This window comes from Antennarius striatus, chromosome 5 (genome assembly GCF_040054535.1).
Source record: "Antennarius striatus isolate MH-2024 chromosome 5, ASM4005453v1, whole genome shotgun sequence".
Lineage (NCBI taxonomy): Eukaryota > Metazoa > Chordata > Actinopteri > Lophiiformes > Antennariidae > Antennarius > Antennarius striatus.
Window position 1 is genome coordinate 16,532,691 of NC_090780.1, and position 26,932 is coordinate 16,559,622.

Consider the following 26,932-nt stretch of genomic DNA (forward strand, 5'->3'; position numbering starts at 1 on the left):
GCAAAAACCACATTAAATTTCTTCGGCACATCAGCAGGACGTGAAACAAAATGAATGGCTTGTGCATTTCCAAGGAATCTACAAGTCTTCCTGATCAGGTAGGATTGTAGACATCTGTACCCTTAATGAGTGAACTAGGTAATTAACAAATTTAATTCGTTAAAAAGTTAAGATAAGGATTATTCACGTCTCTGAATGTGGTGACGGCCTGGTTTTCTTTCTTTTAATGCAACACAACTAAACAATGACAAGCTGATATTTATTTTATTTTATTTATTCTATGTGTTTATTTAACAGGAACCTTGCACAACAAATGTGTTACACAGATAGCTTAAAGTTAATTTTCATCTGTAGTCCCCGGGCAAATGCAGAAATACAGTAGCTTCATGAAAACTCAACTTTCAAAACAAAAGAAAACAACATAAAGCAACTAAACTAACTAAAATTGGAAAATATATCTGTGTAGTTCAATAGTTTCAAGTCTTAAATTGTGACTTTGTTTCTGACTCATCAGGTTCATTCATGCCTTTGGTAATATCTAACACATACAATTTCTATTAGCAGGAGTTACAAGTTTTTGAAGGTGATGAGAATCCTGAGCGTGGAAACTGGTCGAACAAAGCAGAGTATCTGCTCTCTGTGATTGGATTTGTCATTGGCCTGGGAAACATCTGGAGACTTCCATACCTAGCCTACAAGAATGGGGGGGGTAAGTATTTGGTAATATTGTTTAAAAGAGTTATGTCTCTGTTTCTCTAAAGTGGTATGAATGTATAAATATAAAATCTTGTTAATATCCCTGTGATCAGGTGCCTTTCTCATTCCTTATTTCCTAATGTTGGTGCTGAGTGGAATTCCTCTTTTCCTCATGGAAGCTGCCATTGGGCAGTTTTCCAGCCAAAGCTTAATCAAACTATGGAGCGCTGTGCCGATACTGCAAGGTGAGCCTGAGAGAACATGAGATCTAAACATGTGAAACCACAAGAGTAAATGTGACTCTGAACTGACGGCAAATCAAAAACACATATCAAAAATGACGTAACAAAGATGTCTATGACTTTGTAGAACATACACACACAATGGCAGATTGGTCTCATGTTGTACTGAAGGATAGTTTGTTGTGAGTAATTTATTATCTGTCATCTTTCCCAATTTTCCAGGTGTTGGCATTTCCATGTTAATGTTGATGGCAATGGTGTTAATCTATTACAACGTCATCATCGCCTACAGCCTGTACTACTTGTTTGCCTCCTTCCAGTTTCCTCTGCCGTGGTCCAACTGCTCCAGCTGGGCAGACAATAACTGCAGCATCACTCCTATAGGTGCTTTTCCACTCATCATATTTTCTTGAGAGGTTGAACAAATCTTCTGTTTGATGAATCTTGATTTGTCTCTCTTAACATTAGTTCCAATTCTGGCTTTGCTATATCTAACTAAACTAAGCTGACAGTAAAAAATAAAGAGGATTGTGTCTAGTATAATTAAAATTGCTGAAGATGGACAGTTTACTGCATTTTGTCAACATCAAGCAGCTTCATAATGTAAACTAAATCCTAATTAATAACTGGTTCCCAAACCAAAACTTTTTTTTAAATGGACAGAAAATACAAACAATTTTATCCCTTTAGTATAATTAATCCATCCATCTTCCACCACTTATCCGGAATCGGGTCGCAATCCACCACTTATCCGGAATCGGGTCGCAGGGGCAGTAGCTTCAATAGGGAGACCCAAACTTCCCTTTCCCCAGCCACATCCACCAGCTCTGACTGGGGGATCCCAAGGCGTTCCCAGGCCAGTGTTGAGATATAATCCCTCTACCTGGTCCTGGGTCTGCCCTGAGGTCTCTTCCCAGCTGGACGTGCCAGAAACACCTCCTTAGGGAGGCGTCCCAGAGGCATCCGCACCAGATGCCAAAGGCAACTCAGCTGACTCCTTTCCACGTGAAGGAGCAGCGGCTGTACTCTGAGCCCCTAGCGAACAGCAGTGTTTCTCACCTTATCTCTAAGGGAGACACCAGCTATCCATCTGAGAAAGCCCATTTAAGCCGCTTGTATCCGTGATCTCGTTCTTTCGGTCATGACCCATCGCTCATGACCATAGGTGAGGGTAGGAATGAAGATTGAACGGAAGATGGATAGCTTTGCCTCTTGGCTTAGCTCCCTCTTTGAGACAACAGTGCGGTAAAGCCACTGCAATACCGCTCTTGCTGCCCCAATTCTCCGTCCAATCTCACGCTCCATTGTCCCCTCACTTGTGAACAGGACCCTCCTGTTCACCCTCCTCCTTCACTTGTGGAAGTACCTCATCCCCCACTCGGAGAAGGCAGTCCACCAGTTTCCTGCTGAGGACCATGGTCTCAGATTTGGAGGTACTGATCCTCATCCCTGCCGCTTTACACTCGGCTGCAAACCGGACCAGTGAGTGCTGCAGGTCACAGGCCGATGACGCAAACAGGACCACATCATCTTCATAAAGCAGCGATGCAATCTTTAGGCCACCAAACTGTAACTCCTCCTCACCGCGACTACGCCTCGATATCCTGTCCATGAAAATCACGAACAGAATTGGTGATAAAGCGCAGCCCTGGCGAGGGCCAACAGCTACTTGGAACAAGTCTGACTTACTGCCGAGAACCTGAACGCAGCTCTCACTTAGGGCGTACAGGGATATAATTAAATTGTCTCATAATCTGTCACTGACTTACTTGTGGATGTAATTGTAATACAGTATATTAATGTGACAAATATGTCTGTCCATCTGTTTCTGAAAACCTTCAAACTTGGACTGTGAGTTCACGGAGAACAGGGGAACTCATTTTTCAAGACTGATGCAATTCATTTAAGGGATACATCCAACATTATTCTGTTTAGATTAAACTGGCAGCGCAGCACAGTGGCTCAGTGGCTAGTGGCTCACTGTTGCCTTACTACAAGAAAGTTATGGGTTTGATTAATTTGTTCTCCCCGTGTCTCCGTGGGTTTCTCTCCAGGTTCTCCTCCCACCAACAAAAACACACAGCTCAGGTGAATTAGGTCCACTGGTCACACCAAAATTACCCATAGGTGTGAGTGTGAGCGCTTACTTGTCTCTTGTGTAGCTCTGTGATGAAGTGATGTCTCATCTGGGGTGTACCCCACCTCTCGTCCATGAATGGATGGATAAACAGGCTAACAACACTCTCTACTGAAAAGGGGTGCAGCTTTCAGGCTCTGCCAAAACAGATCATTACCACCTGGAGTAGCTACAATTCCAATCAAGGCATGGACAAAAACATTGCAAAAAATAAAAAAGTTCAGTGGAATTAGAAGTACTGGATGAGTACATTGTTTCATCTGCTTTTGCAGTTTTACGAGGAACATTTTAAAAATTTTAAAAATTGAATCGTAATTGTTGAAGACTTGACGTTTCACTCCCGCAGTGCTTGACACAGACATATCTCTGTGGTGGATAAATAAGCCAAGGCCTTTGCTCCTGGAGTCTAAAAATTGTGACTAGCTTTTGATCACACCTACACACCTACCACATTGAATTATGTGCAAGTTTTTTCTTCTATTTTTAGAATATTGCAATGTGAGTGGGGTTTTATTGGCCAACTGGACTCAGGAAAACAGAACCTGTCCTTCCTCCAACATCATCACAGTTCCATTCCAGAGCCCAAGTGAAGAGTATTGGGAGTAAGAATCATCCACATAAAGTGTAAATATACACACTGATCAAACTGTTGACATTACCAATGTCTCTGTCCTCAGTAATGTGGCTCTGCAGAGATCCAGCGGTCTTGATGAAACAGGACCAGTAGTTTGGCACCTAGCCCTCTGTATGTTGCTAAGCTCCATAATTGTTGCAGCATCACTCATCAAAGGCATCAAGTCCTCAGGCAAAGTAAGACCACCAACACCTCATAGTTTGTCGTTTGCAGTTTCTGAAAAACAAAAATTAAGATAATCTATAAACAGATATGTCATTGTTCATTGATTCACTTTGATAATGAATGGTAGTATGGTCTACTCTACACTGTATCATTTTCAGAGGTTAAAATTGGTTTTGCCCATCCAACACAATGAACTTTTACTATCTTTCAAAGACTCTATGAATTTATTCATTTGTTCCCTACCAGATTGTTTATTTCACAACTATATTTCCATTGCTGGTGATCCTGATCCTGCTGATCAGAGGTGTAACGCTAGAGGGAGCTGGAGACGGGATAGCATACTTTATTGGCTCCAAATCCAGTCTGACTAAACTAACAGACGGAGAGGTAAGAACCAAATAAGCTACAGTTGACTTGTTACGACTTTCAACTCTGTGACGTGACATTCACAGTCACAATTTGCCGCCATCATTTGCTGCAAATACACAACTGCAAAATCAAACTCGATTCCATAGAAAACATTTCAATATACTAATGGAAAAATGTAATTTAGTATTTCTTTTATCAGAATGTTAATATTAGCATTAGGGCTGTCAGTTTAACGCGTTAGATTAATTAATTTCACTGCAAATTAACGCGCTATAAAAATTAACGCAATCGTGAGTGGCAAGTCAATGCTCATGCATTTTAAGTTTGGCCCATTGAGTGACCCGTAGGCTGCAGTGACGTCACTTCGTACCTGCGCCACTAGTCAAAAGCAGGGTGGCTGACAGTAGAGATGGACGTGACACAGGAGAGCGAGGCAAGCCCACTCGGGTGTTTTTGCTGAACATACAGGAATCACTGTGTACGTTTGACACATCGTGTCAATTCGTGATGACACTACCCCCTTAGCCATCGCTGGCTGCAGGTGAACACGTGACGCTACATCAATTAGCCTACCTGTGCTACATGGGATTTTGCGCACTCAGTAGTCGATTTATGCCTGTCATGATGGTACATCATCTGATTGCTTTCTTAATATTTTAATTCATAGTAACTATGTTGAGCAAAAAAAGAAAGTGGTCGGACGAATATGTGCAACGTGAATTTACATGTACTGTATAACGGAACGTGATGGGAGTCAGCGTTCTGCAGGATTTGCAATGTCAATTTGAGCAACTCTAGTCTGGCACTGGCAAAAATGAAGGAACACTTCCTTAAGCTGCATGGAAAACAACAGAAACAGACTTGGCTGTGAAAATGACCTCAGAGTAGCACTTGTCAAGGTGAAGCCACGCATATCTGAACTGGTCTGTCAATAACAACAGCAGAAATCACTGATTTGCAGGTAGGTCATTTCATGTGAGTTAATGCACTGTCTTGGTTTTGCGCTTTGAAATAGGTGACATTAAAAAAAATTCCATTTATAAAGCACACTTAGCCAATAAAAATTTCAAATCTTCTCTTCTTGGTGCATTCTATTGATTAGTCATGCACTACAATTTTGTAATGTCCTACAATTCAAAATCTTTATTTGTGGGCCTTTAGCAGGTATGAGATTAAAATGCGATTAATTAGATTAATTAATTACAAATCCTGTAATAGATTTTTTTTAATCGCCTACATAGACTACATATTGTGTAGGTAGACTACATCTTGTGTAGGTAGACTACATCTTGTGTAGACGGTGTAAACTGAAGGTAGATTACATCTTGTGTAGACTGTGTAACCTGAAGGAGATCAGTGACTACAAAGTAGTGTTAGGCAAGAGTGTAGCCAAACACCATAGGATGGTGGTGTGCAGGATGACTCTGGTGGTGAGGGAGAGGAAGAGGGCAAAGGCAGAGCAGAAGACGAAATGGTGGAAGCAAAAAAAAGAAAGAGTGTTGCATGACTTTTAGGTAGGAGTTAAGGCAGGCTCTGGGTGGCCAGGAGGTGCTTCCAGATGACTGGACAACTGCAGCTAATGTGATCAGGGAGACAGGTAGGAGAGTACTTGGTATGTCATCTGGAAGGAAAGTAGATAAGGAGACTTTGTGGTGGAATGAGGAGGTACAGGAGTGTAGATAGAGAAAGGGATTAGCTAAAAAGAAGTGGAACACTGAGAGGACTGAGGAGGGTAGACAGGAGTACAGAGAGATGCAGCATAAGGTGAAGGTAGAGGTAGCAAATGCCCAACAAGGAGCTTATGATGACTTGTATGCTAGGTTGGAGAGTAAGGAGGGAGAAACTGATCTATACAGGTTGGCAAGACAGAGACACAGATCGGAAGGACGTGCAGCAGGTTAGGGTGATTAAGGATAGGGACGGAAGTCTATTTAAAGGTGCCAGTAGTGTGATGGGAAGATGGAAAGAGTACTTTGAAGAGTTGATGAATGTGGAAAATGAGAGAGAACAAAGGCTAGAAGAGGCGACTGTTGTGGACCAGAAAGTAGCAATGATTAGTCGGGATGAAGTAAGGAGAATGAAGAGGATGAAGAGTGGAAAGGCAGTCGATCCTGATGATATACCTGTAGAGGTTTGGAAGTGTCTAGGAGAGGTGGCAGTAGAGTTTCTGACTGGGTTGTTCAACAGGATCTTAAATAGCGAAAAGATTCCTGGAGGAGTGGAGGAGAAGTGTCCTGGCGCCCATTTTTAAGACCAAGGGAGATGTATTCCTCTGTAGTCGTGGCAACTACAGAGGAATAAAGCTGGTGAGCCATACAGTGAAGTTATGGGAAAGAGTTGTGGAAACTAGACTAAGGGCAGAAGCGAGCATTTGTGAGCAGCAGTATGGTTTCATGCCAAAAAAGAGTACTACAGATGCAGTATTTGCTTTGAGGATGTTGATAGAGAAGTATAGAGAAGGCCAGAGGGAGCTGCATTGTGTTTTTGTAGATCTGGAGAAAGCTCATGACAGGGTGCCCAGAGAGGAACTGTGGTATTGTATGGGGAAGTCTGGAGTGGCAGAGAAGTATGTTAGAGCGGTGCAGGACATGTATGAGGACTGTAAGACAGTGGTGAGGTGTGCTGTAGGTGTGACAGAGGAGTTCAAGGTGGAGGTGGGACTGCATCAGGGATCAGCTCTGAGCCCCTTCTTGTTCGCTATGGTGATGGACAGGCTGACAGACGAGGTTAGACAGGAATCTCCATGGACCATGATGTTTGCAGATGACATGGTGATCTGTAGTGAGAGCAGGGGAGAGGTGGAGGAGAAGCTAGAGAGGTGGAGGTTTGTCCTGGAAAGGAGAGGAATGAAGGTTAGCCGCAGTAAGACAGAGTACATGTGTGTGAATGAGAGGGACCCAAGTGGAAGAGTGAAGTTACAGAGAGAAGAGATCAAGAAGGTGGAAGATTTTAAGTACTTAGGATCAACAGTCCAGAGCAATGGAGAGTGTGGAAAAGAGGTGAAGAAGCGTGTACTGGCAGGATGGAACGGGTGGAGGAAAGTGTCAGGTGTGATGTGTGATAGAAGAGTTTTATCTAAAATGAAAGGAAAGGTGTACAAAACTGTGATGAGACCAGCAATGTTGTTTGGTCTAGAGACAGTGTCACTGAGGAAAAGACAGGAGACAGAGCTGGAGGTAGCAAAGATGAAGATGTTGAGGTTCTCCTTGGGAGTGACCAGGAAGGATAGGATCAGGAATGAGTACATCAGAGGGACAGCACATGTTAGAGGTTTTGGAGATAAAGTCAGAGAGGCCAGACTGAGATGGTTTGGACATGTCCAGAGGAGAGATAGTGAATATATTGGTAGAAGGATGCTGAGTTTTGAACTGCCAGGCAGGAGGCCTAGAGGAAGACCAAAGAGGAGGTTTATGGATGTAGTGAGGGAGGACATGAAGGTAGTTGGTGTGAGAGAAGAGGATGCAGAGGACAGGGTTAGATGGAGGCAATCAATTCGCTGTGGTGACCCCTGAAGGGAAAAGCCGAAAGGAGAAGAAGAAGAGGATTGTTTATTTTTTCAGAATTTTTTTAATCGCCTGACAGCTCTAATTAGCATGTCATGTGTAGGGCTCATGTGTTGACATGCAACTGGTTAATTCACACACATCTAATATCATTATTAGACAATGTTGTTATGGCCAAGTTTCAATTTCATACCAACCTGACCAAGAGTTATTGCAACACTTGAATGAAGATTGAGGGAACCATTTGTTGATGTACAGATTTTATCCAATGTACTGAATAGACAGAAAGGCCAGCATGGCTATTTCTACAGTTATACCACCATAATGGTGAAAAAACAGTGGTTAGTATTTGCAAAAAAACTTTTCAATGTTACTTTAAAATAATGTTGTGTTTTAGGTTTGGAGGGATGCAGCGAGTCAGACTTTTTTTTCCCTATCTGTTGCCATGGGTGGAGTTTCAACTCTGGCTTCCTATAACAACTTCCACAATAACTTCATCCCGGACACAGTTTTGGTAACTTTCATTAATCATGGTAGGATAACATAATTTCAGTTGGAACTCTATTTTAGTTTGAAGTATTTGATTAATTGTAACTGTATTTTGCACCAATGCATCTTAGAAAGAAATCAGCACTTGGCCAGGTCTCTCTTGTAAAAGAGTGAAGAAAGAAATAATCAGATAGTAAATAACCCCTCATGCCTGTAATGTAGATGAAGGCAACACTAGCTTCTCATACTGAACCTGAAGTGAGCCAAAACATCCAGAAAATGTTCATCTTGCAAAGCTGATGTCATGTTAAGCCAGAATATAGGGCTCTAGTGATTGGCTTGTGAATTACAGCCAATGACAGCCAAGGTATTTTGGCCTCCCTTTTTGGAATAGAAATGTCCTCCATCTTTGTGCTTTAGTGCTTAATTTCATGAACATTTTATGGTCCCTTCCAGGTAGTATCAAAAGGAATTACTTAAGTACCCAACATTGAATCTATAGTACTAGTTTTCTTTCTAGAACTGTTGGACAATGGTTTGAGTTTCACCATTTCTACTATGGTTGAGAAGTTTTGTCTTCCTCCTGATAGATATATACTTAATAATCCCGGAGGAAATTGCACAAGCATGTAACATAAATCTGCAATGTTTACATGCTGAGAAGGAAGAAAATGTATGCTATCTTTGAACAATCTGTGTGACAATTGTCCTATTTCCAAAGTTTCAGGTGTAATTGCAGGCATTGTTACCTTTTCAATCCTGGGTCATATGGCTTATATCTCTGGAAAGCCTGTTGAAACCGTGGTGAAGGAAGGTCAGATACCTACACCACCACTTACTTTTAAAAAAAGTTAAAACATCGCTACCTGATCTCTAATGTTTGATTTCCCTTCGTTTGTGCAGGATTTGGCCTGGCATTTATTGCTTATCCTGAGGCTTTAACTCAGCTCCCCATTTCATCTCTCTGGTCTGTCCTGTTTTTTTTAATGATTTTCATAATTGGCCTGGATTCTGTCTTTGCAGGAATAGGTGAGAGGTTCTCTTTTTAGTCCTTGCCCTAACTGACTTATATATATAAGTACATGTAGACTTATATGTATCCTATTCCAGACCACAGTATGGGCTCACTGATTCTTGTCTGTGTTCTTGACATTAGAAGTGATCGTCACCGGCCTGTGTGATGCCTTCCCTGAGATCTTAAAAAATAAACGTCAATTAGTAACCCTGACATCATGTGCGATCAGCTACCTCCTGGCCCTCCCATTGGTCACAAGGGTAATGTAAATCTGCGTACACTGGCTTTATAACCACTGTCTGGTATAATTATAGAATAGAACAGAATGCCTTTTTTTGTCACTATACACAAGTGTGCAATGAAATTTTAAAGACAACTCCGGGTGAACAAACTCAGGTGCAAAGGAACAAGTATAAAAAAAGGCATAGGTACAAGAAACAAGGCAATTATAGAAGTATATTTACAATCAGCCAACAAGACTGTAAGAATGTTAGGGCAGAGGGCTTGATAGCAGCGGCCGCAACAAAAGCATTGCACGGAGTACATGATTGAGAAAAACATTCCAAAGTGTATTGTTATTCACTTTCGGAGTATTGTGTTCAGTACTCTGATTGCACTTGAGTAAAACGTGTTGGTCAGTCTTATATTGCAGACCTTGATGGTCCTGTACATTTTCCCTGAGAGCAGCAGAAAGAACAGGCCATGGCCACAGTGTGAACTGTCACAGGTGATTCTTGTGGCCTGCGGTCGGACATCTGGTGTTGTAGATGTTCGGCTGACTTCCTGACCCTTTCCAGAGTCTTCTTGTCAGCCTGAGAGCAGCTCGTGAACCACAGCAACATGTTGTTGTTGAGGATGTTCTCCACAGAAAACCTATAGAAGAACAGCAGCAGGTTCTTGGGACACGTTTACCCTTCTCAACGACCTTAGACATTATAGGCGCTGCTACGCTTTTTTCACAATGGCATTAGTGTTGGTGTCCTATCTAAGGTCCTGTGAGATGTGCGTTCCCAGGAACTTGAACTCACTGACCCATTCCACCAGGTCCCCTTGGATGAGAAGAAGCGGGGATCCGCCATCTTCCTCCTGAAGTCCAGCACCAACTCCTTGTTTTTCAAGGGTTTGAGTGCCAGGTTGATGAGGGATTACCATGTAGTGGGGTGACTAATTGCTAATTTTAATCAGCTCCACCACAGTAATATCTGCAAATTTTACCGCAATGTTGCAGCTGTTAATTGGTGCACAGTCATTGGTGTACAGGGTGTAGAGCATTGGACTGAGCATGCAGCCTTGAGGGGCCACAGTGCTCATAGCCAGAGCTGAGGAGTGGTAGTCCCCCAGCTTAACTGACAGACGGCGGTTTTTGATACAGTTCCTGATCCATGTGCAAGTGTGCTCGTCGATACCCAGACTGTGCAGTTTAGACAACAGTCTGCTTGGAACAAGTGTGTTAAAGGCAGAGCTGAAGTTCACAAACAACTTCCTCGCATAGCTGTTAGGGTGTTCAAGGTGTTCACACACTGTGTGGAGGGTCGTGTTGATTGCATCACCAGTGGACCTGTTGGCACTATATGCAAACTGGTGCTGATCAAGACTGGGAGGCAGGAGAGATGTTATGTTCCTCAAAACCAACCTCTCTAAGCACCATCATTGTAGAAGAAGAGCCACAGGTCTAGTCGTAGGCTGTTGAGCGACTTGTTCTTGGGGATGGGTACAATGACGGCATATTTCAGGCAAATGGGTACTGTGCAGGTGGCAAGTGAGAGGTTAAAAACGGAAGTAAAAAAACTGGTAGCTGGCCTGCACAGCCGTTCAGTACCCTCCCCTGGACGCTGTCAAGACCAGCAAGTTTCAATGGGTTCTCACCGTGAAGCACCGTCCTGACCTCCTCTGCCTACAGTGAGGGCCAGGGTGTCAGCAGGCAACAGCATCGGGGCATCCTGCTCCTCTCCAACTTCAAACTTAACAACGAACAGATTCAGGTTCTCCTCTAGGTCTGCGCTGGTACTAGTGCTGGTGGTGGGAGCACTGGAGCTGTTCATGTTAATGAGGTCACGGATGCTCTGCCAAACACGGCGGGGATTCCACTCCATGAACTGTCCTTCAATCTTTCTGGCATATGCTTCCTTTGCCCGCTTGATGCCCCTCTTCATGTTGGATCTGGCTAAGTTGTTAAGTTCCACGTTTCCAGACCTGAAAGCAGAGTCTTGTTCCCTCAGCAGCTGTTCCACCTCAGTGTTCATCCACCGTTCTCTATATGGATAATGTCTTACCATCTTCTTCTCAGTTGCATTATCCATACACATTTTAATATAAAACTGAACAGTGAATGTGTAGAAATTCAAGTCCTCCTGTGCAAAAATTTCCCAGTTGGTCGCATGGAGCCAGTCCTGTAGTTGTGGGATGGCATTTTCAGACCACATCATACAGGTCTCACCTCAGGTACTGTTCTTTGTTCTTTGTATGAGAGGTCTGTATGCTGGGATGAGAAACAGGAACGGATAGGTCTTATTGTCTAAATTGGGGGAGGGAGAGACTTTGTATGCATACTTGATTTTGCTGTAAACTTCCAGCATGTTATAACCCCACGTTGAACATGTTGCATAGTACTTACGTGTATTTATTGTACTTACCTGCTGTGTGTGTGTGTGTGTGTGTGTGTGTGTGTGTGTGTGTGTGTGTGTGTGTGTGTGTGTGTGTGTGTGTGTGTGTGTGTGTGTGTGTGTGTGTGTGTGTGTGTGTGTGTGCGAATTTAGGCAGGAATTTACTGGGTAACTCTTATGGACACGTTTGTTGGCGGATGGTTGCTGCTTTTTCTGGCTCTCATTGAGATCATTGGCTTCATCTACATATATGGTAAATATAAATAACATTTATGAGAATACTTAAAATTCAACAGTTATAGTTGGTCTGCTTTTAATTCAGTGCTATGTGAGGGCCCTCCAATATTGTTTTGGGCCTTGTCCCTCATGTACACAGATACATACAGATTCGTTGAGTCTTAGGGCTCTGAGATAGCACTGCATTAAAAACAGACAAGATTTTGTAGCGGACATCCCTGCATGAGCTCGGGAGTGCTCCAAAAGCTATGAACATAGATTGTTGCTGCACCCACAAATTATTACTAAAACTCTACCATGCAAAAGAGCAAAACATATATAGGAGGGATCCAGCAACAGCCAGCATCACTGAGCCCAAGCTCATTAGAGATGGACTGAGGTGAAGTTGAAAGCTGGTCAGAATTTAAAAACTTTTTGGAAATCATGGACACCACTTCCTAGTGCTAAAGACCTTACTCTACGATGCTAGTGGGTGTGTTACTAGACTAGGTCTTGCTGACTTGCATTTGTAAAGGCATCATTAAAGCCGAATTATATAAACAAGTCTTTGAGCAACATGTGCTCCCAAGTCTATTGAATCTTTTTAAAGGAATACCTTGCTTATTCGGGATAGGCAAACAATGTCAGACCACATCCTACCGATCATGTAGCTCCTACCGATTTATAAATCGCTGGGACCTACTTTTAAACAAAGCCAAATTTTATTTTACTTTGTGCAAATGTAGAATATGTAAAAGGCTAAAAAGAACTGAAAATAGAAATAAATTAAGTCTAATGGTAATTTAGAGATTTGTGACAGATTATGACCCCACAACATTTCTTGAACTGTCTGGAGTCTACAGAAATTTTTGAAAAGAAATAATGAATATCTAAAGGACAACCAGAAATATCTTCAATTTTGACAACCGTCTGTGGATTACCTAATAGTGGAGATATCCCACCAGCTGTTAATGTGGTAAAGTACGGCTCAATATCTCAAGAACTAACTTGTATTTTAATAATATGAATTGTACCTACCCATTATATTGAAAACCTAATGAAAATTGGTTAGAAAGCATTTCTTGTCTCCATCAAATTTTCCTTTTAAGGTTTCAGCTCAATAGAGCACTATTGTTTTAAAGTACTACAGGCCTCTACCTACATGAAAGTTCTGAGACTTGCATATGTCTGGATAGCGTAGTATATCTGAAAGTATGTCAAACTGTTTGAATAAACTAGCACACCCATGACAATCATAATGAAGACCTTGTGTGGCACAGAGGAATACCCTTTATCATGTTATGGTTACATAGAAAACACCTGTTAGAATGTCATCAGCTTTGGTCTTGGATTGGAATTTGATGACAAAAATTATTGCACTAGACCTATATTTTAAACAACTGTAGACTTCACAGTTATAACTCTCTTCTCTCATGTAAATAATTCATTTGATTGGAAATTTACCATCTTTTGATAACAAACTATTCTTTGCCTGAAATAGAAGTGCTTGACTGGTTTATATACAGTACAGTATTACTGTAGATTACATATTCAAGTAGATTTCATGCATTTCAGGTGGGAACACTTTCATAGAAGATGTTGAAATGATGATTGGAAAGAAGAACTTTTACTTTCGCCTGTGGTGCAGAGTATCCTGGTACTTTGTCACACCCTGCATCGTGTTGGTGAGAATAACAACTTGTTTATTTCCTTTATAATGTACTTCACAGTCCTTGTACATTTTATTCTTTAGTCCCACTGTACACAACATTTTTAGGCTTATTAGGGAATAAAGCTGCAATTTTAAGTTTAATTTGTAGGAAGAAAATTTAATCTAGACACTATTTGTGGACCAAATTCACTTTGAAATGTTATGACATACAGTAAGTATGTTTCATAATAGTGACTTGACAAGCACTGCAAATCCATCCATCCATCCATTCATCCCTATTCATAACTTGAAAATCTGAAGACTAAAACCTAAACTGAAATAAGGAGATCCTTAGTATTTCATGTTGTTATCTTGAGATGAAGCCAAACTTTTTAGGCTTATTAGGGAATAAAGTTGCAATTTAAAGTTTAATTTGTAGGAAGGAAATGTAATCTAGACACTATTTGTGGACCAATTTCACTTTGAAATGTTTTGACATAGAGTATATTTCATAATAGAGTGACTTGACAAGCACTGCAAATCCATCCATCCCTCCCCCACCCCCCCACCCTTCCTTCCTCGGAAAACGTGATAAGTGCAACCGTCTCATTGTCAGCTTATCCCAGCCGACTGTGGGTGAGAGGTAGGGTATGCCCTGGATGCACCACCAGTGCATTGCAGACTGGTAATACAGTGATTGTTTTGTACGGTACGGATATGCTTTATTTTTTATTGTGTCTCTATGGAGAATTATAATGACCGAAAAACTTTTACGTGCAGGTGATTCTGGTTTGGTCTCTTGTAATCCTTACTCCACCCACCTATGGAGACATCCAGTACCCAGTCTGGGGTACGATGCTGGGCTGGTGCATGATTGGGTTTGTCATCATCTGGATCCCTGTCGTTGTTGTTTATAAGCTGTTGAGAGCCAATGGAAGCCTGTGGATGGTCTGTATTGAACCATTTAGTCTTCTTCCGGGCAGAATTAGATGTGCACCCAATGAACCTTATTGTACCAAACTTTCTACAGTGTCTGAAGTTATTGTCTTCTCCCTCTGAGGAATGGCACCCCTACCTGGATATCCATCGAGGAGAACGCTACTCAGAAGAACGCTGTCGCCAAAGAATGGCATTGTCGACAAATTATAAACAAATGTAATGCAATTTGGGTACGGGAGATACTGTAGGTATGTCGGACACGGAATAAATAAATAAAGGTGGAAAATGCTCAAACGAAAACTCAAAAGACGAGACAGAAGGTACAAATCGTTTTCGATGCGTTTTTAAAAATTTCCGTTTTTAAAAAAATCCTTCATCGTGTGGACGGGGCCTTAGATAAGGTGACTTCTGCAAATGCTAATCGCCTCACACTTCACATCTAACAAAAATGTTTTTCTAAGTAATGCAAATACATAAAGACACTTAATGTGTAACCTTACTTGTTGGTTTGCTTTTTCCGTCTCTCCTTCGTTTTTTCTTTCTTTCTTTCTGCAATAAATTTCTAATAACGAAGCCAGAAGCAATAAGGGATGGTATTGCCATTAACAGAAAAGAAAAGTGGGGAATTTTTTGTAACTAACTACTTCGATTAAAAAACATCATGAATGATTTGCGCTGTTTGGATGTGCCTTTTGTAATTACTATGTGATATCAGTTTTAGTGATACTAACTGGAAACAGTCATGTTTCCAGTTAGTATTATATCCAGTTAGCACATAATATTAACTATGTATTTAAAGACCTTTTGTGATGCAAACCAGTCTTTGACATACAAACTATGCTTTTTTTTCTTTAAAATATGAGGAGCTAACCGAAAGCCTCTTGCAGTCATTGGCTTTTCATATTTAATTAATTGATTAAAATAACAAATGTTTGCTGATGAGTTGTAGAGGTGAGAGCTGAGGTAAGGCAGGAGGTAATCACTGATTGGTTGGTAGCAACTTTGTACTTTGTGACGTGTTTTGGGAGCAATCCAAAATTCCTCTGACAGAAAGGTCACAAACGGATGAAACAAGATGTTGAATGTGTCAGAAGTTTCCAGGGATCCTGCAACTCCTGTTGATCAGGTAGGTTTGCAGATCCATTTTGCACACCCATTCAATACTGTAACTTAATGAACATCATTAATCACAATGTTGAAATTACATATTCACATCACTGACTGTGATGTTAGAGTATTTTTTCTAATTTGCAGCAAACACAAATAAAACTAAATATACTGGCACTGCTATAACGTTGGTCTGGGTCTGAGGTAACTGAGTATTTTACATTCATGATGAGCATTTCTTGATCCAAAAGCACCTTTAAAGGTTTTCTTCTAGTAAGTTTTTTTAGGTGCTTGTTTTACTGTGTTTCAAAGAAAGAAGCATTGGTCTGAAACTTTTTGAAAGTACTGCACTTCATCTATATCCAGAAAGATGAAATGGGGAGCTGAGTTAAAGCATCAGGATAAGCAATGAATGCCAGGCCAAATCCTGCACAAAGGAACAGAAATCAAATATTAGATATCAGGTAGTGAAGTTTTAACATTTTTAAAAGTAAGCGGTGGTGTAGGTATCTGACCAAAATGTTTCATATCCAACAAAGAAGAATCGCTGGAACAAAGTTGGTCATCTACAAGCAAGTTCCTATTTGAAAATAGAGAAAAACTACTAGCTAACCTAAATACAAATAAACAGCTTTGGGGTACCACTCAGATTTAGCAGAGTAACAGGAAAATCAATAGGTCATAGCCTCTGTTAACGTATCAATAAAAACTGGTTCAGTAGTGCTATGGTTAGGGAAACTACGCTCCACTGAACTTCTATCTCCATTTTGTTTACCAAGGAATGTTCCTTCCTTCCATCCATTTTCCTGAAAAGGAGACGACTGTAATTATGTCATCTTCAGCCACTTTTCAGCATGTCCCAGCAGGATGTGGGCGACAGGGTATGCCCCACATGTGTTACCAACGCAGGGCTTCACGAGAGACAACCACTCACACTCACAACTACGGCCGATTAAGAGTGATCGATTTACCAAAATTCCAGATTTTTGAAGATGTGATGGTGCTGGAGAACCCAGAGAGAATCCACACAGACATGGGGAGAACATACAAGCTCAATGGAGAAAAGGGATTGAACCTGGAATGTTCTTGCTGTGTGGTGACAGTGCTACTCACACAGTTATTTGAACTATAATGTATATTCACCCAAAGGTAAATGATGATGATACAACGGGGATGGGTGTGGATACATTCATAGGATGCAGAGCATTGCACCTTATTTTAACAATTGTAATCCTTGGAAAGAACTTACCCACTTAAGCTTACAGTATTTCGCTTGTTAACACAGGTCCATGAAATGTGTGCATCTTTTTACGGTTCTGTTAACAAAGGTCATATATCCTTTTGGAGAGCTCCTTTGGACGTGCTTGACCAAAATGTTGTATGTGTGGTTTTTAAATGCAAACCTTTCCCACACATTTTGTGTGAATTTAAGGATTCCCAGGAGCTTACCCATGTGTTTCCAAATTTATTAATCTGAGGAACATCAGGGGGGTGACTCATAGCAGGAAGTTGCAAAACAAGTTAAGCAGTAACTTATACTTGCTAAATTTAACTATAAAAACAAAGTAGGAATTAACTGAGTAGTGGAAGTTTGTGTCCTACACGCACGGCCATTACATCAATTAAAATGACGCCCGTTTTCTTTGGCAACTTTCCAACAAACCACCACCTGTCTACTGCATAGAAACTGTATCGTCCTTACTGTAGCTGTGACTAAAAATTATTTCGTCCTTGCTCCCATTGGTTTCAAGAAGAGCATCATGAAACTTTTAGTCCCGTCTGGCCCTTGGTTTTGTTTTCTACTCTTGTGTGGGAAATTAAAATTATTTTTGTTCTCTGTTGACTGTAAAACTTATTGTCCCTCAGGGATAACAAAGACTGACTTCAGATTGATATGTCTGGGATTTTGTAGGAAATTGATTTTGAAAAACCATTTTGATATTGAAAAACGGTTACCACTTGATGTTACTTTACTACTATGTAACGTAAGCAAGCATGAGATTGTTCGAGTATTTATCTCGCACTTAGGCTAGAAGCAACGTAATTTGGATGTTGCTTTTTTTTTTAGACCCACTATTGTTGTTGTTTTACATTTGCACTCCAATGGTTTGGCTATACCAGCGAAATTGTTTTGTCACCAAAATAAGATTTTTAGTATTATATATGAAATTCTTTAGTATCATCTATCATACCTTAAATGATTTTTTTTTTTGCACTTTTGTGCACAAGAGTCTACCAGCTGCAACATGTACACTGCAAATCATGGCTATGAATCCTGTGCAGAATCAAATTACCGGTAGTCCTCAGCCTATGGACACAATTGGTTCTGAGAGTTTGTTCATAAGTTGAATTGTTGGTAAGTCAATGTTTATGAAATTTCAATCTATAATCGCCATTTGAGGTCATTGACTTCGAAGAAAGAATTCATAACTTATTTACATTTTATTTGTTATGTGATTCTGCACTATGTTTTGCTTTGGAAAATTATCAGTTTCTCTCAGCCACATTTGTCTGTAAGTTATTCGTGACACATGTCAAGATGCTTGATGAAGACCTTATACTGTAAACTACAAAAGTTCTTATTTGTAGTAGGTCTATTGTGTTCTTGATTTTATTACTAAGGTAATTCATGCCACGTTTAGTGTAAGAAGAAACTTTCCCATTTAAAAACTTCTTGTAAACAGGAATCACAAACGGTTGATGGTGATGAGAATCCTGTGCGTGGAAACTGGACAAACAAAGCAGAGTACCTATTGTCTATGATTGGCTATGCTATTGGCCTGGGGAACATCTGGAGATTTCCATATCTAGCCTACAAGAATGGAGGGGGTGAGTATTTATCATTGTTGTTTACAAATATTATTATGAATTTAATTTTATCATGTCAAGAAATTTGAGCAAATGTAGATGAGAGCTTGTTAATATCCCTGTGATCAGGTGCCTTTCTCATTCCTTATTTCCTGATGTTGGTGCTAAGTGGAATTCCTCTTTTCTTCTTGGAAGCTGCCATTGGGCAGTTTTGCAGCCAAGGTTTAATCAAAGTATGGAGCGCAGTGCCAATACTACAAGGTAAGCCTAAAAGATCATGAGCACCCATCCATCCACCCACCCACCCACCCATCAATCCATCTATCCAACGAACCCACCAAGAAGACCAAAAGACAAGACAAGAAGACATTATGACCAAAACCCGTACAATTACAGGGAGAGCATACAAACTCTGCAAGAATAGAAACGGATCAAACCTGGAACCTTCTTGCTGTGAGGCAACAGCCTACTCACTGCACCACCATGCGGCTCTTCAAGCCTCAACAATCCAAATAAAAAGTTCATTTTCAAAAGAACTGTTTTCCACAAAAAATATACAGACAAATTGAACTATTATTACTAAAATATTTTTCTTGATAATAATTTATTCTATATGATTGATAATCTTGTCTCCTTTCCAGGTGTTGGCATTTCTATGTTAATGGTGAACGTTCTGGTGTCAGTCTATTACAACGTCATCATCGCCTACAGCCTGTACTACTTGTTTGCCTCCTTCCAGTTTCCTCTGCCATGGTCTAACTGCTCCAGCTGGGCAGACAGTAAATGCAGCGTCACTCCTATAGGTTACTTTCCACTCGTCACTTTTCACCTTGAGATTGCATTAGAGTACCAGTATACACTATATCTGTCAAATCAACTAATATGCAATCTATGTACTGGTCATTTCTCTTTTACAGAGTATTGCAATGTAAGTGGGGTTTTACTGGCCAACTGGACTCAGGAAAACACAACCTGTCCTTCCTCCGACATCATCACAGTTCCATTCCAGAGACCAAGTGAACAGTACTGGGAGTAAGAATCACACGGCCCAGAAACAAGTTTAAATATACACACTGGAAAATGCTGTGGCTGTATTGTTAGATGTCTCTTTCCTCAGTAATGTGGCTCTGCAGAGATCCAGTGGTCTTGATGAAACTGGACCAGTAGTCTGGCACCTGGCCCTCTGTCTGCTGCTAAGCTCCATAGTTGTTGCTGCATCACTCATCAAAGGCATCAAGTCCTCAGGCAAAGTAAGACCAGAATCACCTCATAGTTTGTTCTTGTTTGTAGTTTGGAAATATTAGTTTCTGCAAAACAAGAATTAAAATAATCTATAAACAGACCTTCCTATTTTAAAAGATTCATTTAAGTAAGAATTGTAATATGACACTACACTGCTAGAGAAAAGAAAACTGACCACCTGAATTCAACTAAGCAAGTAAGAATCTTCCATTGGAAGAAAATTAAAGGTGTAATTCAACAAAAATCAAAAGTACAACTCACGGTCAAGTTTGTTAGTGAAAGTAATGTCATTTCCTGATGCACGATGTGAAAAGAACTCATTATATAAGCTTGTCAAGATGATTGCATGGCAAATGCATACCATAATCAAAGCTAATGGTTGGTCTAGCAAAACAGTGTGAGTCTTTTGGGGGATTTTCATAGCTTACGATGAATTTTACCTGTCCTGCAGAGTTAAATTTTGCTTATCTTTGAAATAAAGGCACTGGTGTTGTTCTATGAGCTGACACACTAGCTGTATGATCTTTTTCTTTCATTTCTCTCCAGGTTGTTTATTTCACAGCTACATTTCCTTTTTTGGTGATCCTGATACTACTGATCAGAGGTGTAACACTAGACGGAGCGAGAAATGGGATAGAGTACTTCATTGGTGCCAAGTCCAATTTGACTAAATTGGCAGATGGAGAGGTAAGATCCACTGATAATTTTTGAAATTGAAACACAACTCAGGCTTTTTCAGACTGAGGGAACTTGACCCTTGTCAGCTACTAGACACCACTATCCGATCAGTAGAAGTGTTGCATAATGAGCACAGAGTTGTAAATATGGAGATGGTGTATTTGTGGAAAAACACCTGATTTGGTGTGAAGGTGGCACAAGACCTTAAGAAGCAACCACTAGACTTAAGTCTCTGAGACGATGTGCTATTTTGCTCTAAAATTAGTATGCTTGTATGGTCCTGTTAGCATGCAAATATTTGCTATTCAGCTTGAAATATAAGCTGAAATAATGAAACTGTAAAAAAAAAAAAAAAAAAAAAAAAGACAGAACAGTCATCCAACAGTCTTTAATCTATAATTTTTCTTAGAATATGTCGCTATTTTAGGTTTGGAGGGACGCAGCAACTCAGACATTTTTTTCTTTGTCTGTTGCCATGGGTGGAGTTTTGACTCTTGCCTCCTACAGCAACTTCAACAACAACATTCTTCTGGACACATTTTTGGTAACCTTCATTAATCAAGGTAAGATTACACCATATTAAGGACAGTCTTTAACATTTTAAATTATGTAAAATTTCTATAAAAAAAACCCCGTCTGTACGCATTAAGTGTTCACAACACTTAATTCATTATCGGAGATGATACTTTTATTCACATAAAGTGACTCGTCATTGACAAACAAATATTGACATTGTTCTTCAAATTTTTCACACTGACCCAAAAGAAATCCAAAATATCGAGAGTCCCCATCTTGTAGGGCTTTTTGCACAGCCAGGTGCAGGCAGGACATGTGCCTTTGTTCCACCCCTCCATCTATAGTAGGCTCAAACCACCATATCAGGACTACCCAGAAAAAGACTTGCCACACAGGCTACATTACTGAGGTTCTGGTGATTTAAGCAATCTATATCCAAGCAATTTATTTTTGTGAATTCATTAAAAATTCTAAAAACAAATTACAAAAAACAAAGATATACCTTGATTAACAAAACAAAAAGAAATACTCAGTACTTATGGAAATTGAAGTGTTTAATTTCTACTGACACTTCCAAAGTACTTCAACTGGATACAGTTCGCTCTTGTTCTTGCAGTACCTGATTCAAAAATGGCATCCATACAGCCCCAAGTCAGCAGCGTCAGAATTCCGCCTTGTCATGATGAACACTGACTCATTAAAAGTAATTACACTGGCATGTTTTACAAAATAATGTGCATATTTACTTTCTACCTCACAAAGTAATCTCACACTACCATCCTCCATGCAACTGTAGCTCAGTCCAAAAGTAAACAGACCAACAGACCATAATGCATTTGGCAAAGTTTGAGCAGATGGATGATTGTCTGACTGCCGGATGGACAGATGTACAGACGAACTGACTGGTTGATTAACTATTCTGATCCAATTGCAGATTTTTAAAAAATGTATTTTTGTTTTTATTTTGTGTATATGTTATCACGTGGAATCAAACATCATCTTACCCATCAAATGCCAGCATTGTAATAAATGATAATTTGTCAGTTTTTCATGGCGTGCATGTGCTTGAGACTCAAGGCCTTCAAATCAAGTGTCACAGAGTCTACAAATGTTTATGAAACTACAACAAATGAGCATCCAATAAGATGAGAGGTACAAGAAGAGGACAGTGGAGTCTTGAGCATGTACAGTGCATTTATCTGTAGACTATAACAATTCTCTTCTCATAGGTACAAGTGTGTTTGCAGGAATTGCCGTCTTTTCAATCCTGGGTCATATGGCTTATATCTCTGGAAAGCCTGTTGAAACAGTGGTGAAGGAAGGTCAGATACCTACACCACCGCTTACTTTTAAAAATGTTAAAACTTCACTACCTGATATCTAATATTTGATTTCTCTTCCTTTGTGCAGGATTTGGCCTGGCATTTATTGCTTATCCTGATGCTTTAACTCAGCTCCCCATTTCATCTCTCTGGTCTGTCCTGTTTTTTTTAATGATCTTCATAATTGGCCTGGACACTCTCTTTGCAGAAATAGGTGAGAGGTTCTCTTTTGGCCCTTCTCTCTCCAGACCACTGTATGGACTCACTGACTCTTGTCTCTTTTCTTGACATTAGAGGTGATTGTCACCGGCCTGTGTGATGGCTTCCCTATCTTAAATAATAAGCGTCCTTTATTAACTGTGACAACATGTTTGATCGTCTACCTTCTGGGCCTGCCATTGGTCACAAGGGTAATGGAAATCTGCCTTCACTGGCTTTATTACCACTCCCTGGTATATTTAGTGCACTTACCTGCAGTGTGTGTGTGTGTGTGTGTGTGTGTGTGTGTGTGTGTGTGTGTGTGTGTGTGTGTGTGTGTGTGTGTGTGTGTGTGTGTGTGTGTGTGTGTGTGTGTGTGTGTGTGTGTGTGTGTGAATTTAGGCAGGAATTTACTGGGTAACTCTAATGGATATGTTTGTTGGTGGATGGATGCTTCTCTTTCTGGCTGTCATGGAGATCATTGGCTTCATCTACATATATGGTAAATTTGACATTTATCTGTTTCGATGATGGTAGATCAGGAACAACGTTATCTAATAATTAAATTAATAAATACTCTCATATAGCACATATACAGGTCAAACTGAAATTTTAAAGATCAGAGAAGGCATTTGCTTCATCTGCATCATTGCGAAGGTCCTCAGTTGCTGGCATCTAAATCATTGCACATTATTATGACTTTAATTAATACATGACTTGGCACACACATGGACGCACAGACATACACAGTTATGTTATTTAATGGCATGAGCAGAGGATGATTTTTTTTAATCATTATACAGTCTAGATGCAATGATGTGTGGTTTATATTTTACATAAGGTTTGGGGCACAAATGAATTAGCTCTGTCTATTAGCTACACAGAAGACAATTGTTAGTAGGAGAACATTTTGTCAATTCTGGTTATGTCATGCATTTTATTGGCAAGTTAAATGACTGTATATCACCTCTCACCCATTTTATAAACAATAGTCTGTGTGATTGTCTTTGCTAACTCACTTAGAGGCCTGTTGAAGATCAGCATATAATTAGTTCATATGATAATTTTTTGCCTCTCTTAAATAAATAATTCTGATAATAATGTGATTGCCTTTGCTAAATATGCTTGACTGATTTACTTGAGCACATATTTTTGTTGATCTCATGCATTTCAGGTGGGAACAATTTCATAGGAGATATTGAAATGATGATTGGAAAAAAGAACCTTTACTTCCGCCTGTGGTGCAGAGTATGCTGGTACTTTGTCAGTCCCTCCATTGTACTGGTGAGAGTAAAGTTTTGCACGAATATGCAAGGTTTTTTTTTCCTCTTTTTCTCTCTTCTTTTTCTTTTTCCTCTCTTTTTAAGAAGTGATTTCCTGAGTAGCAACTTGTTACTATTAGCTACTTGTGTGTCTAGCTGTGAGTGACAATATTGCGACACATTGCTACCCTGTCGCTGAGTAGACCAAACTTCACTTTAGGAATGAACGCCCCCTTATCCATGGAGAGGAGAGTATTCTCACGTAGATGGGGTGGGGCTATGCAAATCCTTTCTTTCTTTATGTCACAAAAGGAGCAGATTCTGATCAGCATGTTTGAGCACCGTTTCACAAGTTTGTGAGCTGTACAGTCGATGCAGGACCCGTTTGTCTTCCTCATTCTAGTAGTCGGTAGTGTTAGGAAGGAGCACTATATACAGTATATGTAGAACCCAGAAAACAAGTGGTTTTCATATAATGACTCTTTTAAACTAAATAAATAAGTTGGCTTTTAGGTAAGGTGAGGTGAGGTTTGTGTGGAGAGACATCTGTGACAGCATACAGAGATATTACGCTCACTGTACTGTTCTATTCATGTGTTATACTTCCGAAGCATTAACATGAATAAGCAGCCCGCCAAACTCCTTTTCAAGAGCCAGAAAATGAGCATCCTTGCTCCTTTAATAAAACTTCTTCACACAGCAGTTTAGTTGCTGTGAAATATTGAATTGGCTTTAATCAGAAACAGATTGAATCGGAGAGAAACTATAAAATAAAATACAAAAAAAATAAAATAAAACATTGCTATAAAAAGTATTAACAATTCGCAATTAATTAAAGTGCAACAGGTAAGCATGTAGCTTCAAAGTTCCGATGAACACATACAAATAAAGTTCTTAAATCATAAATAAACTCTACAAAATATCCATAAATATAAATCTTTAAACATGAAAAGAGCATCCAAACTTATAGCCACTGCTTTCTGAAGGATTGACATGGAGGATTGGACCTGATTGTGACGTTGTAACCCACATGACTGCCAACATGCTCTGTAACTCCGTTTGCGTTGTTGTTCTGTACAGGTGATTCTGGTTTGGTCTCTCCTAACCTTTGCTCCCCCCACTTATGGAAACATCCAGTACCCAACCTGGGGTACAATTCTGGGCTGGTGCATGATTGCGTTTGTCACCATCTGGATCCCTGTCGTTGCTGTTTATAAGCTGTTGAGAGCCAATGGAAGCCTGTGGATGGTGTGTATTGAACCATTCAATCTTCTTCCGGGCAGAATTACGTGGGCACCCATATTCATGAACCTAACTGTACCATACTTTCTGCAGCGTCTGAAGTTGTTGTGTTCTCCCACTGATGAATGGCACCCCTACCTGGATATCCATCGAGGAGAACGTTACTCTGAAGAACGCTGTCGCCAAAGAATAGCACTGTCGACAAATTATGAACAAATGTGTATGTAAACAGTCAAGCAAAGATAGATACACAACATATATAATCAAGGGACAGGAAAATTAACAGACACAGGAGAAAATATGCTCGAGTGAAAACACACTGGACCACAAAGGGATAGGAGGTGTAGAGAAATACATGTCAGTAAACACAAGACAAAACTATAACTAATGAGCCAATAAATACCACCCAGTGTTCAAAGAAGCATTGTTGATGAAGCCAACTGACTGACAGCTCACTGACAGAAGGTTAACCAGCTTAGGAGCTACTAGTGGCAGGCTATCACGTTGATTGCTGGCTGTCACAGTGGTTAGATTGAGCTAGCAGGCCTATCAGCAGCTGGGGTAGGGCAAGAAAAGGCTGGAATGTTTGGAAGACATCAACTATAAATTACAGGACAACAAGGATAACAGACAGATTGAACAGTTGATACTGAGATAATGAGACAAGTGGTGTCAGGTGACAATGAGACTCAGCTAGAAACAGTCAGTGGAGAGATGATTCACAGGAACACTCAAACCAAATGCTCAACTGGATTACAACCCATGACCATATAGTTGTACTTTTTTCCCATTGTACTTTCACCAACTCTTTTTCATTGTTTGTGTTCTTTTCATGATCCACTTGGAATTATCTCACAGGATAAATCCATATTCACAACCTGTATTCCTTGAAATACCTGTAGATAATTACATCATTGTCCCATCAAAAATAGGTTTCTTGTTGTACTTGCCTCGTGTTTGTCACTGACCACGTTCCAGTCTATTACACGACATAAATATTTACATTTTATTGAAAGAAATTGTATTAACATTTTTTACGCCTTAACTGATCATGTTCAATCTCTTGCTGAACTCTTCCTCTGCCTTACAAGCTACTTTGATTTAGATGAAATAAAGGCCATGAGGGCTACGGTGTATATATAGAACAAATGTGTAAAACTAAATTAACTTTATCTCTGAAACTGTATCGCAAATTGATTCTTTTCAGTTCATACAAACATGACACTGTCAGCACGTGTGATGATGTGACAGTAGAAATAATAGTAATGAAAACAATTTTTATGGCTATAAGATTATTTGTTATTGTTGGTTTTATTTAGGTATACAACTGGTTGACAAACACTTGGATTCAATTTTCCAACTTTAATTTTTATCCGACGCCAGTTCTGGTTCAGACCGGGATGCAACGCCTGCTGGCGGAAAACTCTGTAATGGATGCGTTTGGTTTATAATACCAATACATTTGTTTTCATATGTTTGGTATGAAGTATGATTATTATTTTATCATTTAAATTTCCAAGGGTGGCACGGTGGCGCAGTGGTTAGCGCTGCTGCCTCACAACACAGCGGACCCGGGTTGGAGTCCCGCTCTGTGTGGAGTTCGCATGTTCTCCCCGCATCTGCATGGGTTCTCTCCGGGTTCTCCGGCTTCCTCCCACCTCCAAAAGCATGCGCTTCAGGTTGATTGGCCGTTCCAAATTGCCTGTAGGAGTGAGTGTGTGTGTGCATGGTTGTATGTCTTTGTGTGTGGCTCCGCGGTGCACTGGCGTCGTGCCGGGAGTGTCTCACGCCGTATGCCATCGAGATAGGCTCCGGCTCCCCGTGACCCGCTGCGGTGAATACAGCGGTGGTAATCTGAAGATGACTGACCAGTCTGACCCAGAACTGGTGTCGGCATC

The 26,932-nt window shown here is 40.3% G+C and overlaps 2 protein-coding genes across 2 annotated transcripts; both read left to right on the forward strand.

The window, feature by feature from the left end:
• The first annotated feature begins 814 nt into the window (after positions 1-814).
• Positions 815-15,170, forward strand: LOC137595508 (sodium- and chloride-dependent neutral and basic amino acid transporter B(0+)-like). Its single transcript, XM_068315680.1, has 13 exons — positions 815-941; positions 1,161-1,322; positions 3,563-3,677; positions 3,753-3,885; positions 4,121-4,261; positions 8,144-8,279; positions 8,957-9,049; positions 9,139-9,264; positions 9,392-9,510; positions 12,007-12,106; positions 13,645-13,754; positions 14,501-14,668; positions 14,751-15,170. Exons 1-13 carry the CDS (start codon positions 836-838, stop codon positions 14,877-14,879), a joined length of 1,638 nt encoding a protein of 545 aa, XP_068171781.1. The 5' UTR covers positions 815-835; the 3' UTR covers positions 14,880-15,170.
• Positions 15,171-16,595: 1,425 nt separating this feature from the next.
• On the forward strand, positions 16,596-25,262 carry LOC137595600 (sodium- and chloride-dependent neutral and basic amino acid transporter B(0+)-like). Its single transcript, XM_068315812.1, has 15 exons — positions 16,596-16,862; positions 18,451-18,595; positions 18,704-18,835; positions 19,216-19,377; positions 19,492-19,606; positions 19,692-19,824; positions 20,363-20,503; positions 20,922-21,057; positions 22,240-22,332; positions 22,421-22,546; positions 22,627-22,742; positions 22,933-23,032; positions 23,705-23,814; positions 24,873-25,040; positions 25,128-25,262. Exons 1-15 carry the CDS (start codon positions 16,596-16,598, stop codon positions 25,260-25,262), a joined length of 2,079 nt encoding a protein of 692 aa, XP_068171913.1.
• Positions 25,263-26,932: the final 1,670 nt, after the last annotated feature.